This window comes from Amblyraja radiata, chromosome 4 (genome assembly GCF_010909765.2).
Source record: "Amblyraja radiata isolate CabotCenter1 chromosome 4, sAmbRad1.1.pri, whole genome shotgun sequence".
NCBI lineage: Eukaryota > Metazoa > Chordata > Chondrichthyes > Rajiformes > Rajidae > Amblyraja > Amblyraja radiata.
In genome coordinates, this window is record NC_045959.1 from 96524607 (window position 1) to 96542109 (window position 17503).

The window sequence follows — 17503 nt, forward strand, 5'->3', positions numbered from 1 at the left end:
CCTGATCTTAATCTGGCTCCAGGAAAATGCTATAAGGGCAGAGAAGCAAATGTCATACCGTAATTGCTAGTTATATAAAATAATTTGGGACTTCTGTCTCTCTATTGCCAATTGGTCCATAAATACATGAATCACCTTGCCTGTTAATTTGGAATATTGATATGTATTTCACTATTAGCTACTCAAGAAGGCTAAGAATGGCTCCGTAAATCCATAGCCTTGTTTTGTTGCCCAGCTGAAGCCTCACTCCTTCAATGTGTCAAAGCTACACGAGAACAAGGCAGAAGTAATGCTGAACTGTGAACCTCTACATTGGAGGGAACCGAAGATCTCGGAGAAAGCCCACGCAGGTCACAGGGAGAACGTGCAAACTCCGTACAGACAGCACCCGCCGTCAGGATCGAAACCCGCACCTGTGTCTCTGGCGCTGTAAGGCAACAACTCTACCACTGCGCCACCGTGCCGCCCATTGTCTGAACGGCAAAACCTGTGGTGGATGATCACTGACCTTTTCTCTTTAAAATTGAGTTATACAGCTGACTGGACTTTTTCATAAATGGGATCTGCTGGGAAAATTCTGAATCAATGCCCTGGAATTTTCTTGGGTCCCCTATTTCACCTAAACTGAAGAACCTGGATCACAGGTTCTTTAATTTACCAGAATTCCTGGAAATCTATCAACCGACAGTTTTATGACCTCGTCATGTATACCCAATGACTGGGAAAGGCAGATTACTTAGCGTAATTTAGTGATACAGCATGGAAACAGACCCTTCAGCCCATCGAGCACATGCTGCCATTGGTCACCCATTCACACTAGTTTTACGTTATCCCACTCTCATCCACTCCCTACACACTGGGGCACTTTTACCCAGGCCAATTATCCCACCAACCCACTTGTCTTTGGAAATGTGGGAGGAAACCAGAGCACCCAGAGGCAGCCCACGTAGTCAGAGGGAGAATGTGCAAACTCCACACAGACACCACCTGAGGTCACGATCAATCTCGGGTTTCCAGTGCCGTGAGGTAGCAGCTCTATCTGCTGTGCCACTGTGCCGTCCGTCATGGTACTTCTCTCACAGAAGTTTCTGTTATTCGTTACATCTTCTACACGGAGATGTGGCAAATGAAGGCACTGAATGATCTCCTATCTTTCCTCAGGCCATTTTTTATCAAGTTTAGTCTCCGCATCTGTCCATTCCACAGACAGTCCCAAAGGAATTAAGAATCATTCACTGGAATCTCACCTGCTTCCTTACTCATTTCCTTGAGAATTCGAGGATGTATAATATCTGGCAAAGGTGTCCTGTATTTATTTATTGCTTTCCATTTCTTATGAACACATGTTTTCCTCACCACATAATTATTAATTCTCAAGTTAGTTGGAATCTGGAACACATCCACTATCTTCATTTGTGAAAACAATATGAGGAATAAACTTAACACATCTGCTATTTCCTGTGGAGCATTTCTGCCCAATTTGTCCTTTAAAAGATTTACATTATACTTCTTACCTGCTTCAGATGGCAATTTGATCATTTTAAAATATAAATACACAAAAATGTACGTCAGGAAAAGCAATCTGGCCCATCAGACCAGCTCGTCAGGGTTATGATGCCAGAAATGCTGAAAGTAGGTACCCATACCTCCAATGCCCAGCCACAGCTGCCTTCCATCACTCATATAATCTCCTGACAGTTCAGTTTAGTTTAGTTTAGAGATACATCGCAGAAACAGGCCCCTTGGCCCATTGAGTCCACGCCGACCAGCGATCCTCGCACATTACCCCTACACACACTAGGGATGATTTTACATTTATACCAAGCCAATTAACCTACAAACCTGTACGTCTTTGGAGTGTGGGAGGAAACCAAAGATCTCGGAGAAGACCCACACAGGTCTCGGGGAGAATGTACAAACTTTGTAGCCAGGATCGAACCCGGGTCTCTGACGCTCTGGGTTTCAGGCAGTAGCTCTACCGCTGCGCCGTCTTGCCGCCACCGTGCTGCCCTTGAACAGAAAAAGTAGCCAAGCCCAATGATAGGGAAGAAAGTATGAGTCTCCAGCCCATCAAGAAATGAAAAGTAGAGCACATGGACATACATGCATGACATGTGGTATTTTACCCAACTTAGCCTAAAATCACTTTCCTACAATGGATAGAAACATAGTTTTGGGTAACTCTAACATACATGAAAGTCTGAAATCATGTCATAAGTGATAGGAGCAGAATTAGGCCATTTGGCCCATCAAGTCTACACCGCCATTCAATCATGGCTGATTTATCTCTCCCTCCTAACCCCAATCGCATGCCTTCTCCCCAACTTTCATCATCTGCCTCTGCTGAGAAATGGCTCCAGTGTTATGAGAAGTGGTTCACATTTTCTAAAGGTTCATCATGAATGTTTAGTCTTGGGACCAGGTTAGTAGAGGGTGCTGTGGTTGTTGAATGCAAGATGCATCCTCTTGTTTGCTTCATTGTTTAAGTGGAAGATGGCTCCATGCGTGCACAAATGCAGGCGTTGTCTGCATACTGCAGAACGATGAATGCGATTCTGTTGGCATTATTTATCAAGTGTTGTTGCGCTTGGTGGAACTGGTTTTGGTTTATTACAGTCACATGTACCCAGATACCATCAAAAGCTTTGTTTCATGTCAAAAGATACGATACATGAGTACAATCAAGTCACACACAAGTACAACAGGGAGTGGAAAGAGAAACATAACAACAGTGCAGAATAGTTAAACATTAGTTACAGAGAAGAAATCTAAGGTCTGCAATGAGGTAGGTTGGAAAATCAGAATTACACCCTAGCTTATGGAAAGACCATTCAGTAGACTGATAACAGCTGGGAGGAAGTTGTTCCTGAATCTGGTGGTAAGTGCTTTCAAGTTTTTGTACCTTCTGTCTGAAGGGGGAGAGGAGAAGATGAAATGACAAGGGTGAAAGATGTCCCTGATTATATCTACTTTCCTGTGACAGCTTGAAGCGTGGATAGAGTTGGTGGGTGAGGTTCGTCACTGTGCTGGACTGTGATACATCCACAACTCTGCAATTTCTTAATGGTCATGAGCACAGCTGTTCCCAAACCAAGCTGTGATGCATCTCGACAGGATTCTTTAAGACAAAGGCAAAGGCAAATTTATTTGTATAGCACCATTCGTGCAAACAGCAATTCAAGGTGCTTTACAGGAAAGAAAAAATAAAATAGTCAATAACTAAAAATTAAAAATTGCAAAATAAGCAATACGACAAATGTATGAATAATAAAACAACGTCAATGAAACAATAAAACAATTTTAAAAAGCACATAAAAGGGTTTAAATTAGACGGTTAAGATTACCTGCATGTCGGGTTATGGAAAAGCTATAGTAAACAACAGTGTTTTTAGGCCTGATTTAAATGCGCTTAGTCTGTGCACACCTCAGGTGTTCAGGGAGCTTGTTCCACAGGTGTGGAGCACAAAAACCGAATGCTGCTTCAGCCTTTTTAGTTCTGACCCTGGGAACACGGAGTAAACCTGTCTCTGAAGACCTGAGGAGTCTAGGCGCCTCATAGACAACAAGTAGGTCAGAGATGTATTTTGGACCTAGACCATTCAGTGCCTTGTAGGTCAGTAACAGAATTTTAAAATCTATCCTCTTACACACAGGGAGCCAGTGCAAAGATTTAAGGACAGGTGTAATGTGGTCCATTTTCTTGGTGTTGGTCAAGACTCTGGCAGCGGCTTTTTGGATAAGCTGCAGTTGTTTAATTGATTTTTTATTGAGACCTGTAAAGATGCCATTACAATAATCTAACCTACTAAAAATATATGCATGAACAAGTTTTTCAGTGTCTTCTTTGGACAGAAATCCCTTGATTCTTGCAATATTTTTTAGATGGTAATAGGCAGATCTGGTAATGGTCTTTATATAGCTGTTAAAATTCAAATCCGAGTCCATAACTACACCAAGGTTTCTGGCTTTGTCTGTGGTTTTCAGTGCAATTGAGTCGAGTTGAGCACTCACCTCTAGCCTTGTTTTTTTGGGACCAAAGACAATAATTTCTGTCTTATTTGCATTGAGCTGGAGGAAGTTCTGGTTCATCCACTCATTGATATGTTTGACACACTGGCTCAGTGAGTGTAGGGGACTATGGTCATGTGGTGACACTGCGATATATAGTTGTGTGTCATCGGCATAAGTGTGGTAGGATATGTTAAAATGCTCTATGATCTGAGCTAGGGGGAGCATATAAATGTTGAACAAAATGGGTCCAAGAATGGAGCCCTGAGGAACCCCGCATGTGAGTTTATACAGCGCATCTGTAGTAATGGGTAAGAGATATGAATGAATGAATGAATGAATGAATGAATGAATGAATGAATGAATGAATAAGTTTATTGGCCAAGTATTCAAACACAAGGAATTTGCCTTGGTGCTCCGCCCGCAAGTGACAACATGATATACAGTGTCATTTAGGAATGATACATAAAACATTAAACATTAATAGTAAAACATTATCGATTAAACATGTGGATTAAATAAAATACCAGAGCAAAAGGAAGCTACAGATTTTTGGTTATTGAGTAGAGCTACTACTTGTGGAAAAAAAGCTGTTTTTATGTCTGGTTGTGGCAGCTTTGACAGTCCGGAGTCGCCTTCCAGAGCAAAGTGATTCAAAGAGTTTGTGGCCAGGGTGAGAGGGGTCAGAGATGATCTTACCCGCTCGCTTCCTGGCCCTTGCAGTGTACAGTTTGTCAATGGAGGGAAGGTTGCAGCCAATAACCTTCTCAGCTGATCGGACGATTCGCTGCAGCTTCTGGATGTCATGCTGGTGGCTGAGCCAAACCAGACCATGATGGAGAAGGTGAGAACAGACTCTATGATGTCCGTGTAGAATTGGACCATCATTGTGTGTGGCCTGACGTCTGTAGTCTTCTGAGGAAGTTTAGGCATTGGTGTGCTTTCTTGGTCATAGTTTTGTTGGTCTAGGACAAATTGTTTTGTGATATTTACGTGTAGGAAATTGAAGATCTCAACCATCTCCACTTCGGCACCATTGATGGGATTGGGCATGTACTCCACCTCACCTCCGGAAGGCAATAACCAGCACCTTCGTCTTGTTGGCATTGAGGGAAAGGTTATTGTCTTGCGCCGTGTTACTAGGTTTGCGCTCTTCTTCATGTGCTCCATTGTGTCATAGCTCAAGGTCTGACCCGCTACGGTGGTGTCATCTGCAAACTTACAGACAAGAGTTAGAGCAGAATATTGCCACGTAGTCGTGAACGTATAAGGAATATGGTAAGGGGCTGTGAGCTCATCCTTGAAGGGCACCAACATTGAAAATTATCGTAGAGGATGTTTTACCCTGACTGATTGTGGCATATGGTACAGGAAGTCAAGGATCCATTCATGTAGCTGATTAATCGCAGATGTACTGAGTTTCTGAATTGGAAGAAACACCAATCCTTAAGGGAAAGAAAATAGCTCAATCAATTACATAGAAATAAGTGGGTGTATGGGATTGATGAATTGCCCCCAGAATCCAACCATGGGCTAAATTACCTCCTTCTGTGCCGTAAGGATAATTTGTGAAACTTGAAGGCACAGCTTCGGCAGAAAACCAATGACTTAAGGAACAGATGGTTGCTGGAAAGGGTTCTGAAGTGCTGTTAAGAACATCCAAGAGCTTAACCCACCAGAGCTAAGAAGCGAGGTGTGAGAACAAATGTGGGAAGGAACACTTTGGAGACCCACTGATGTGAGTGCTGCGGACTCCATCCCACAGCCATCAATTCCATCATTTTAGTTGCACTCCAGAGCAACAAGTCTTTAAGCTCATGTTCCAACTAAAAAAACAAGGCCTCAAGCAAAGATGGTTAAACTCAGTGATAAAGAGCTTCAATCACAAATGAATGATCGAGTGGCTCACATGTGGGAAGAACAAGATATACCTGAGGACTTATTGATACTGTAAATATTATTTTGGCATTCAATAGCTGACCTGAGTGGATGGCCAAATCTGCATTCTTATCTATGCATGGTAACCTTTGACTCACTTGCTGAGAGTATACCTATGTTGCCTTAATCAAAGACTCTGCTTTCAATACCCTTGAGAAAAAGAGTTCCAATGACTCACAACCTCTGTCAGAAAAAAAAGTTTGTTTTCTGTGTTAAATAAGTCTTCTTCTTTCGTGTCCATCTTCCATGTTTCAAATGTTGACATCACTGTCATCGTCCGTCCTGAAAAGGATGCAAGCTTCCGGCGACAATCAGTGGGAGCCATCACTTGTTGCAATAATAATAATAATAATAATAAATTTTATTTATGGGCGCCTTTCAAGAGTCTCAAGGACACCTTACAAAAATTGAGCATGTAGAGGAAAAACATGTAAGGGGAATGAAATAAATAGTAGAGACATGACTAGTACACAAAGTAAAGACAGAATTCATTACAAAACACAGTATGAGGCAATTAATGCACAGATGAAAAGGGACGGGGACGTGGGGCTAAGGATAGGCAGAGGTGAAGAGATGGGTCTTGAGGCGGGACTGGAAGATGGTGAGGGACACGGAATTGCGGATCAGTTGGGGGAGGGAGTTCCAGAGCCTGGGAGCTGCCCTGGAGAAGGCTCTGTCCCCAAAACTGCGGAGGTTGGACTTGTGGATGGAGAGGAGACCGGCTGATGTGGATCTGAGGGACCGTGAGGGTTGGTAGGGGGAGAGGAGGTCAGTGAGATATGGGGGGGCCAGATGGTGGAGGGCTTTGTAGGTGAGGACCAGGATTTTGTAGGTGATCCGGTGGGAGATGGGAAGCCAGTGAAGTTTTTTGAGGACTGGAGCGATGTGATGCCAGGATTTGGTGTGGGTGATGAGTCGGGCGGCTGCGTTCTGGACCAGTTGGAGTCGGTTGATGTAGGTGGAGCTGATGCCAAGGAGAAGTGAGTTGCAATAGTCCAGTCGGGAGGAGATGAAGGCATGGATGAGTCGTTCAGCAGCAGGCGGTGTGAGAGAGGGTCTGAGTTTGGCGATGTTGCGGAGATGAAAGAAGGAGGTTTTAATGACATGGCGGATGTGAGGCTCAAGGGAGAGGGTGGAATCAAAGATCACGCCAAGGTTGCGGGCCTGGGGAGATGGGGAGACAGTGGTGCCGTCGATGGTGAGAGTGGGGTTATTGATTTTGCTGAGTGTGGCTTTGGAGCCTTTGAGGAGGAATTCTGTCTTATCGCTGTTGAGTTTGAGGAAATTATGTTGCATCCAGGTTTTTATAGCTGACAAACAGGAGTTGATATGGGAGAGGGGGTGGTTGTGGGGGGATTTGGTGCCAAGGTAAATCTGGGTGTCATCAGCGTAACAGTGGAAGTCCAGATTGAAGTGGCGGAGTATCTGACCAAGGGGGAGGATGTAGATGATGAAGAGGAGGGGGCCGAGTACGGAGCCTTGGGGAACGCCTTGAGTGACTGCGGCTGTAGCAGAGGTGTGGTTGTGGAGAGAGATGAAGTGGGATCTGTTGGAAAGGTAGGAACGGAGCCAGCTGAGTGCAGAGCCTTCAATGCCGAGGTCTTTGAGTCTGGTGAGCAGGATGTTATGGTTCACTGTATCGAAGGCTGCGCTCAGGTCGAGGAGGATGAGGATGTTGAGGGAACCAGTGTCAGCAGAGGTGAGGAGGTCGTTGAGGACTTTGAGGAGAGCAGTTTCTGTGCTATGGAGGGGGCGAAAGCCAGATTGGAGGGGTTCAAGTAGGTTATACACAAGGAGGTGGGAATGAAGTTGCGACGCAACGATACGCTCCTGGGTTTTTTAAAGAAAGGGGAGGTTTGAGATTGGGCGGTAGTTAATGAGAGAGGAGGGATCAAGACCAGGTTTCTTTAAGATTGGTGTAACGGCAGCCGTTTTGAAAGCGGAGGGGACAATTCCTTGGGACAATGAGGAGTTGAAGAGATTAGTGAGGTAGGGGCAGAGAACGGGGAGGCAGGACTTCAACAGGGGAGTGGGGAGAGGGTCGAGGGAGCAGGTAGTGGGTTTCGAAGAGCTGATGAGTTTGGAGATTTTAATAGGGGTGACCAGGTCAAACTGGGAGAGGATGATGGTGGTAGCAGAATTAGCTCAGGATACTTCCAGTGACATTCTGCCATGGGGCTGTTAAATAAGTAACCTTTAGTTTTTAAACAGTAATGTCGAGATTTTTCACTCCAGATTTTTCCTTTCCACTTTATCAAGACACCACAGAACTCTCTCCTTTACCAACTCACCATTGAAAACAGGCACATGGTCTCCTGTTTGAAGTCAAGTTCCTTGATTTATTGGTGTACAGAGAGGGGTTGTTGTTGCAGCACCACTCAAACAGATTTTCCATGTTCCCGATCTACACTGATTGAAGTCCGTTGATGCAGAATCTGTTTTGATAGGGAGGTACAAAGGTCCACATGTTGGAGCTTGGTGATAGTTGTGGAGGGGATGATTGTGTGAATACCGAGCTGTAGTTGATGTGCCTCGTGTATGTCAGAGCAAGGTGGGGAGCCAGTGGTGTTGCATCTTGGGTTGACCTGCTGTGACGACAGGCACATTAAAGCAGATGCAAATCATTTCTGAGGCAGCATTTGGTTGGTGCCACAACCAACTTTGCTCAGCACTTCATTACACACTCTTGATTCGAGGAGCACTCCAGTCAGCTTGGTCTAAGGCCATGGCATATTCTCAGATGCAATGCACAGTGTTGTGGGAATACATAGAGATGCAGAGCAATGTTGTTTAAACCCTTTGTGATTATCAATTCACTGCTGATGGGGCAAAGGTCCGTAGAAGAACCCATCAGTTTTCCACCTTTTGGTAAACTGGTGACAAATGTTTGTTGTAATATGTCGAATTTGTTTTGAAATCATTTCTGCCAATCAGCTACATGTTTTACATCATCCATTGTACATTCAGATGCTTCAATTGATCTTAGTATACCAAGAAAGATCTGGCTTGCTCACTGTTCGAACCAGGTAGTAGTTTAGCTTAGTTTAGAGATACACCAGGGAAACAGGCCATTCGGCCCACTGAATCCACACCGACCAGCGATCCCTGCACATTATCACTATCCTATACACACTCGAGACAATTTACATTTATACCAAGCCAATTAACCTACAAATCTGTACGTCTTTGGAATGTGGGAGAAAACCGAAGCGCCTAGAAAAATATTTTTATGGGCCCATATTTTCATCTTCATTTCATTGATGTACAAAGAGCAGGGTGCGTTAAGAGTTGATTAAGACCATGAAGCAGGCATAGACCATACACTAGTTTTATATAATTTATTTTTAAGGCCACAATTTGCAATGGATACAATTTGCAATGTTTGAGGAATTGCCCAATTTTTTTTTTTGATCTGAGAATCATCATCCATAGGAAAGAGTACACTGCCATTTATTACTTTATGATCTGCACCTCAGCCTTTAAAAATCATTAGATAGTTTACTTCAAAAATGATGGCTTTAGTTGAATATGCATTTATTATGGAGCATGTTGAAGGAGAGCTGGAAGGTAAAACGATGAAGGGATTTAAGGAGCCAATTCCAGTCTATGAGAATGAAATGGTCACCGTGTATATGGGAGAACCAATGTCTGCAGGGATAGAGATTCAAGATGGACACTAAAAATTGGAGTAACTCAGCGGGTCAAACAGCATCTCTGGAGAAAAGGAATAGGTGAGACCCTTCTTCAGACTGAGAGTCAGGGGAAAGAGAAACAAGATATTGATGGCGATGTAGAGGGCTATAGACCAAATGAATAAAAGAAATGCGAAAAAGTAATGATGATAAAGGAAACAGGCCATTGTGGGCGACGTGAAAACGAGTAGACAATGAGACAACAAGACAACTTTGAAGCTGGTACGACTTGGGTGGGGGAGGAACGAGATAAAGATTGACATTGGACTGGGGGTCTATTCACCTTTAGCGGGCGGTTCTGTGGGGAACATTTGGCATTGACCTCTTTGTGGTCACTCCATCTGTGGTTTACACAAGTGTACATTGTAACGTGGCTGTGATCAACAGATTCCAACATATCTAATCACCCGATGAAAATCAAAACTTTAAAGTGAAAATGCTGGAGCTACTCTACAGGACAAACTGCATTAGAGAGGAAAAAAAACAGGGCGAATGTTCAAGATCAAAGACACTTGATTAGAACTGTTCCCATAAAGGGTCTTTGACCTGCTGAAATGCGAGATTTATCACTAAGTCCAGCAGAAAATGCATTGACGTGCCCTGAATTGGCGAGGGCTAGTTCAAGTAAAATCACCTCATTCACAAGAATGGGATTGACAAACTTGTCAAAAAAAAGGTTATTTTATTTTGTTTTCATATTTTAAATATTTACATTTTTTAAGAAGGACCCTAATAACTCTCCTTTCCTTACTCTCTCACCTATTTTGATCAAAACTCATAACATTATTGCCTTCTCTCATTGTAAAATTGACTCATATGACTCCCCCCCCCAAAAAAAAGGTCTTTACATGGGAATCTAATCGTTTGGAATTCTGAAATACATTTTTCATATATTTTTCGATAATTTAAGTATATTTGAACTATTTATTAAATGTGTCTGGGTCACCAGCGATAGCCAAGACAGTAAGAAGACAAGTCAGTTGTTGAAAGTAGTTGTAAACCTGTTGGAAAGGTCATTGACAGCAGTGACCTGTCAAGAGGCCATTCGTGGGCTGTTATTATTATTATTTTTTTGGATCAAAAATAATTTATTTAATTACGAACACGATGCAAAAACCAGGAAAAAAAAATTGGCAAAAACATTAATTATATTTCATTAAATATTTTGAAGACCGATTATACCAAATTTAAAAAAAATATATGATTCTGATGCAAAATGTGCATCCTCAATCCAAAATGCAAAGACTACAAAAACGCTGAATTGTGGAGGATCTGATAAATCAGAATTTTTGTATAAATACAATAACACTTCTAAATTAAGATAGTATCGGTTCCTCAAAACTGTGATAACATTTCTGCTCTGAGAGTGTACTAATGAGCACGTTCCAAACAATATGTGAAATTAATGTGTTGTTTTTGTTGCAAGTGTGGTGTCATTGTTTATTAGATACAGTACTTAAATACAAAGTTGGCATTTTAGAGGATTTGCTTAACTGTTGTAACTACCTTGATACGACAGCCAATATTTATTCACCCGCCTCTCCACTGTGTCCCGCAGTGGAACAAGCATAGAGTTCCTCCCTCTGGTCCACACCTTAAACCTCGGCATCCAGCATATTATCCTCTGACATTTCTGTCACCTCCAATCTGATCCCACCAGCAGTCACAATTTCCCATCTCCACCCCTTTCCACCTTCTGCAGAGACTGCTCCCTCCGAAACACCTTGGTTCACTCATCCCTTCCCACCCTTCCCACCCCCTCCCCAGGTACCTTCCCCTGCATCCACGGGAGATGGAACACCTGCCCCTATACCCCCTCCTTCTCCTCCATCCAGGGACCAAAACAGTTGTTGCAGGTGAGACAGAGGTTCAGGTGCACCTTCTCTAACCTATCTACTGCATCTGGTGTTCCCAAATTGTCCTCCCTGTACATCCCTTGAGACCAGGCATAAACTCAGTGACTGTTCTGCTGAAAACCTGCGCTCGGTATGCCAAGGCCCATTAGATCTCCTAGTCACTAACAATTTTAACTCCCCTTCCCATCCCCATACTGAGCTTTCTGTCTTGGACTTCCTCCATTGCCAGAGTGGGGGCATATGTAAACTGGAGGCAGACACAAAAAGATGGAGTAACTCAGCGGGACAGGCAGTATCTCTGCAGAGAAGGAATGGGTGACGTTTCAGGTTGAGACCCTCCTTCGGACACTAATGTAAACTGGAGGAACAGCACCTCATTTTCTACTTGGGTAGCTTACAACCCAATGGTATGAACATTGAATTGACCAATTGCTATAACCCTTTCCACCCTCCCCCTTTTCTCCCCCAACACACCCCTTTCTTCAGCCACCCTCCCACTAAGGTTCATATCTCCTTCTCCCCTCCCCCTCTCCCTCCACTTACAATCCACTCTCAGGCTCCACAATTCGTAACTCTTCTACCCTTTTGTCCCACACCTCTTCCTATCTGCCTATCAAAAACCCACCCTCATTGTACCCTATAACCAGCCATTTATTGTCCTGCCCCTCCTTCTATCTTTCTGCCCCCCCCCCCCCGCCCCGCAATTAGTGTTAAGAAGGGTCCAGACTCGAAAAGGTACCCATCCATGTTCTTCAGGGATGCTGTCTGACCTGTTGAGTTACTCCAGCATCTGCAGTTCCTTGTTTCTACTTTATTCAATTGAGTTTTTTCCACAATTTTCTGCTGCCTGTTAGAAACTCAGCTTGCGATTCCATGGAATGAGGATCAAGGCTGCAATGTTATTACCCACTCTCCCTAGCATTGTAGAATCTTATATGAGGCCTTAAGTCCTGTCCCACTTAGGCGATTTTATAGGCGACTACAGGCGACTAGGCTGTCGCCACATGGTGGACAGGGTGTCGCCTGGATGGTCGTGAGTAGTCTCCGCAGTCACCCAAAGAATCGTAGCGTTTTTCTGGTCGCCGCTGGATTTTGAAATGCTTAAAACTTTTCGGCGACAGTCGGCTTAACGCCAATTAACATACCTTGACTTCCCCTGATGAAGGTGCTGTCCTAGGTTGTCGCCAGGATGACGTAGGTTGTCGCGGGTGCTGACATTGGTGAATTCCATTGGCGACTACCTACGTCAACCAGTGACAGGTACTGCCGACTGAATTGTCTTACCTTGTCGTAGCTTGCGCGGGAGGATGTAGTTTGTCATAGGTGTGGTCGTAGGTGGACGTCCTAATGGGTCGCCGGTTGTCGGTAGCTTGCCGTAGCTGGGCGTCGACTTGGTGGTAGGTTGTTGTAGACATTGTCGTAGACATTGTCATAGGGGGGTCCAGCCACCGGTTTTTCGGTGACCTGCTATGACTATGACAGCCGTCTAAAAAATCGCCTAAGTGGGACAGGCCCATTATATTTTCTTAGTAGATCGTAAGAATAGCTATGAATATTTGTCCAAATAGCCACAATTTGTTTTTAAACATTGACACATCGTGTAGCTAAGACCACTATTTCTTTTTCTAGGTTATACACAATGATCTCATTTTAGAAATGGACCATCCAACTGCAGGGAGCATAGCTGTTCCAGGTAGGTTAAAGGTCTCTTCTCTTTGTTAAAACACAACAAAGCATCTCTTGCTGCTGTGCTTGCTGTTAGTTTGCTTTGGCTACTACTTTGCAAGAAAAAGAACAAAATGTTTCAGTGATTACTGTCTAAGCCAAGATCTCCTAAAAATAATAGACACACCATTATTTTCTGTATTTACTAATGCTTAGTTCTTTGAGAGTTTTTTGACCTGAGTATTGAATGTAGACCTGTTACATCTTTGCAGTGAGCTTAGGCTGATGTTGTTGATCTTGAACTAGAACCTTTGGAAGATTGATGTCATGGCAAAGCTCAGGAATGTTCTGTATCTCATGGCAAGGGCCTGAGAGCCAGATGTGACCCATTGACCAAACAAATCCAAAGGCTCATATGACTCTTCCCCCCCAAAAAGCTTGTTACATGGGAACCTAATTGGTAGTCCTGTTTTGGAATACTGCAGGACAGTATTGCAATCCTGTTACATTGCCGGAGCTACTGTCCATTTGGAGAGATATTAATGCAAGGTTCCCTTAAGCTCTTCTGGGAGATAAGAGAAATTGAGGAACAAACTTGTCCAAGGCCTTCATTTAACAATTAGAATCTTTTTTTCATCTGATAACCATTTTAACTAGAAAATATATGGAGATGCATTATGTTTAAGTGAGCTAGAAGCAGGAATGGGGAGTAGGGAAGTGAGAATGAAAAGGTAGATCTGTGATACGATGGAAAGAAAGAAAGATTAAAAGATATTTCCCACATGTTCCTAAAGCTCTGGTCTGAAGTTGCTACATAAGAAAATTAAAATATTCTTGCACCAAATCAATTTTCCCAAAATGTTCAGAATGATCATTGTATTGAAACATTCCATAGGGTTAAAAGGTATTGGAGCTTTGGGTAATTTTCTTAATCCACTGATTTTAATTTGAATAATGCTGCCAATTCACTGCTTATTGGTATTGTTATTCTAAGGTTGACAGTAGTATGTTATATCAACCACATGCAAACATGTTTTTAACCACTGATATTAAAAAGTGCTTTTAACCTAACAGTATTGGTAATACTGTTAAGGGCCTGTCCCACTTACGCAATTTTTTCGGCGACTGCCGGCACCCATCATAGTCGCAGCAGGTTGCCGAAAAATGTCAACATGTTGAAAATCCAGCGGTGGCCAGATAAAGGTACGACTCTTTGGGCGACTACACACGACCATACAGGCGTCACCTCGCAACTTGTCGCCTGTATGGTCGTGGTGATGCCTGTTTGGTGGTGAGTAGTTGCCCAAAGAGTCGTACTTTTTTTCTGGTCGCTGCTGGATTTTCAACATGTTGAAAAATTTTGGCGACCTTCTGCGACTATGACGGGTGCCTGCAAGTCGCCGAAAAAGTTGTGTAAGTGGGACAGGCCCTTAATGCTGCATTCTTGGAAATGTCCCCTCAAAAACGGAATAGTGTTTATTAAGCATTTTGAAATTGGTACCTGACAGCACAGTGTGGATAATGGATCTTAATTTTCCATGGCATGAAACATGCTTACATGCAAAGCGCTCTGAAAAATAACATCAATCATTGTGCAGGATGAATTTAATGTAACAATATCCAAATATTTATTGCAAAGAAACAGTGCAGTCAAACAACCCTTTGGAGTTGAAAGTAGCTCAATCTGTGCAAAACTTTAAGAATGCACCATTCTTTACATTTTTGCTGAGGAGCCTTTAGTTGTCAATAGAATCAGCTGAGTTGTGATCATTAAATAGATTGTTGGATTTTACTCAGATACTGCTCCTCTTTGGGCTTCCACATCAACCACAATGATCTCAGTCATTGTGGAGGAATGTGGCACAATTGCACGATCGGCAATGTAGCTGCCTCACAGCTCCAGCAACCCAGGCTCCATTCTGTGAACTTTGCACCCTCGGCTGCAGGGGGTTTCCCATGGATCTTCCACTTCCTTCTCATATCCAGGGCCGGTGCTAGGAATTGCGGGGCCCAATTAGAAAACTGATGGCGGGGCCCCTACTCTAGAAAAGTAAAAATTTATGTATGTTTATATTTCGTGTAGTTTCGGGAATTTTAAGGCAAGCTGGTTGGTGATTGGATGCAACCCCCTTAGAGACAGCGTTTGATTGGCCGCCAAATAAATTTGTCAAAACTGTAACAAAAATCGCTGGTCGGTGCGAACTCAGTGGACTATCTGGTTGTATCTCCAAACTAATCTGGTTGTATCAACCAGACTATCTGGTGGTATCTCCAAACTAAACAGTATAACATGCAGATACATTCATTTAAAATTAAATTCAGTGATTATTTCACATGATTTCTCACTGTGTAAAGCTCAATATCTGACCAATTTCTGTTTAACACGTTTGGTCTGCCATGAGCATTTTTCGTTGCATCTCCCCTTTTCCTAATCGGCCACAATTCAGATAATAGTCTACTTTCCTGTTTTTGCCACCAAAGTGGATAACCTCACATTTATCCACATTATACTGCATCTCCCATGCATTTGCCCACTCACCCAGCCTATCCAAGTCACCTTGCAGCCTCCTAGTTTAGAGGGGTTTAAACGGTTTAGAGATGTTTAGAGGGCTTCAGATGGGTTCAGGTGTGTTTACAATTGTTTAGAGGGGAATATAGGGAAATAGGGGGGCTAGAGGGGTTTTAGAGGTGTTCAGAGGGTCACAGAGGGGTTTAGAGACGTTATAAGCCCCCCGTGAGAAATTGTAATTCTCTGAAATTGAAGATAGACATAAAGCTGGAGTAATTCAGCAGGACAGGCAGCGCAGCGACTCTGGAGAGAAGACCCTTCTTCAGACCGAACTGAACTCGCGTCGATGAGGGTACTTGTGATTGTCTGAAGAAGGGTCTCGACCAGAAACACAACCCTCTCCCCAGAGCCGCTGCCCGTCCCGCTGAGCCAACTTCAACTTCAGAGCCAAACAAAAAACAGAGTGCTGGAGGAATGCAGCGGGCCAGGCGGCTGCCTCGCCCGCAGGGTTTCTCCAGCATTTTTGTCTACTGCAAAACGTCAATGATTCCGGGAATGCTGAGGGGACAGGGTGATAGAGAGGGAGTGGGGGAGCTAGAGAGAGACAATATGGGGAGCGGGAGAGAGAGCGCGAGAGAAAGAGGGAGGGAGGGAGGGAGGGAGTGAGCAAAAGACAGAGAGACACAACCAAAGATCCGCTATAAGATCTTTGGACACAACGTGGGTCGGCAGGTGAATGACTAACCTGCACACCAGGAAGAAGCCCCTTCTCGCGGTCCGGGGCCCTCACTCATGATGGTGAGTTAAATGAAATTCTCAACGTGTCATCGATCTACATTCCTCAGTAAATGTAATTGTGTTTTAAACAAGTATTAATGACGCCGCGTGAATTTTATTCAAAGGAACACGGCGTCATTAATACTTGTTCAAAACACTATAACATTTACTGAGGAATGCGGATAGATGCAGATTCATGACATTGCATAACAAGGTGTTAAGTACTTACCGTTAAGAAGTGCTATCAGCACTAGTTAACAAATCGTTTGTGTATGATGGCCGTGCAGCGGTTGTTATACATGTTCGTTTAAAAAAAATCCGGATGGCGAATTTAAAAAAATCTTTATTTAACAAAGAGAATTCGTATTTCCGTACGAAATACTGAACATTAGTGCGGGGCCCCGCTTAGGCGCGGGGCCCAATTGGGAGCAATCGGTCAAATCGGCTTAACGCCGGCCCTGCTCATATCCCAAGGAATTTTACGTGTTAATTGACAACTAATTGTGCCAAGTGTAGGTATTGGAGGCGTTAATGGGCATGTCTGTTGGAGCAGGTTACAGGGAAATCAATGGGGGAAGTGAGATTGCTTTAAAATTCAATGGGCCAAATATCGTCCTTCTCATAGTGTGATACAGCAAGGAAACAGGCCTTTTGGCCCATCATGGCTATAAATTCCCATCCGTACTAATCCCATTAATTAGCTCTTGCTCTGCAAATATAAAGTGTCATTAATTCAGTGACATTAAATGTTTCTGATAATCTAATGAAACTATGTAAAATTGAGAGTACTGTCAATCCAAGCCTATTAAAGCTGTTTGTCATTTATTTTAAAATAGCAATAATAAAAACTAAAGTTACTCCAGCAAAATTAAAGAGTGCTGTAAATCCAATGATATTAAAGATAGCTGGTAATCCAATGATAATAATAATTACCGTTAATTAAGCAACAATAGAGCTGTTAATCCAAAATTGGTGTCAATCCTTGATATTGAGCAGTACTACGAGTTCAGCAATATTAAATAGTCTTGTTCAATGGTTCAGTTGTACTTTATTGTTAA

General features: G+C 43.2%; 1 protein-coding gene across 3 annotated transcripts in view; it reads left to right on the forward strand.

The window, feature by feature from the left end:
- The window catches only part of sugct (succinyl-CoA:glutarate-CoA transferase), a 469744-nt gene that overhangs the window by 305838 nt on the left and 146403 nt on the right, over positions 1-17503 (forward strand). For 2 of the 3 annotated variants that reach the window (XM_033019979.1, XM_033019980.1), the window contains one exon: positions 13124-13187. The exons of the other annotated variant lie outside the window; for it this stretch is intronic. In XM_033019979.1, the coding sequence (XP_032875870.1) occupies positions 13124-13187 (64 nt within the window). The remainder of the gene's footprint in view (positions 1-13123; positions 13188-17503) is intronic. 3 annotated transcript variants of the gene reach the window in all.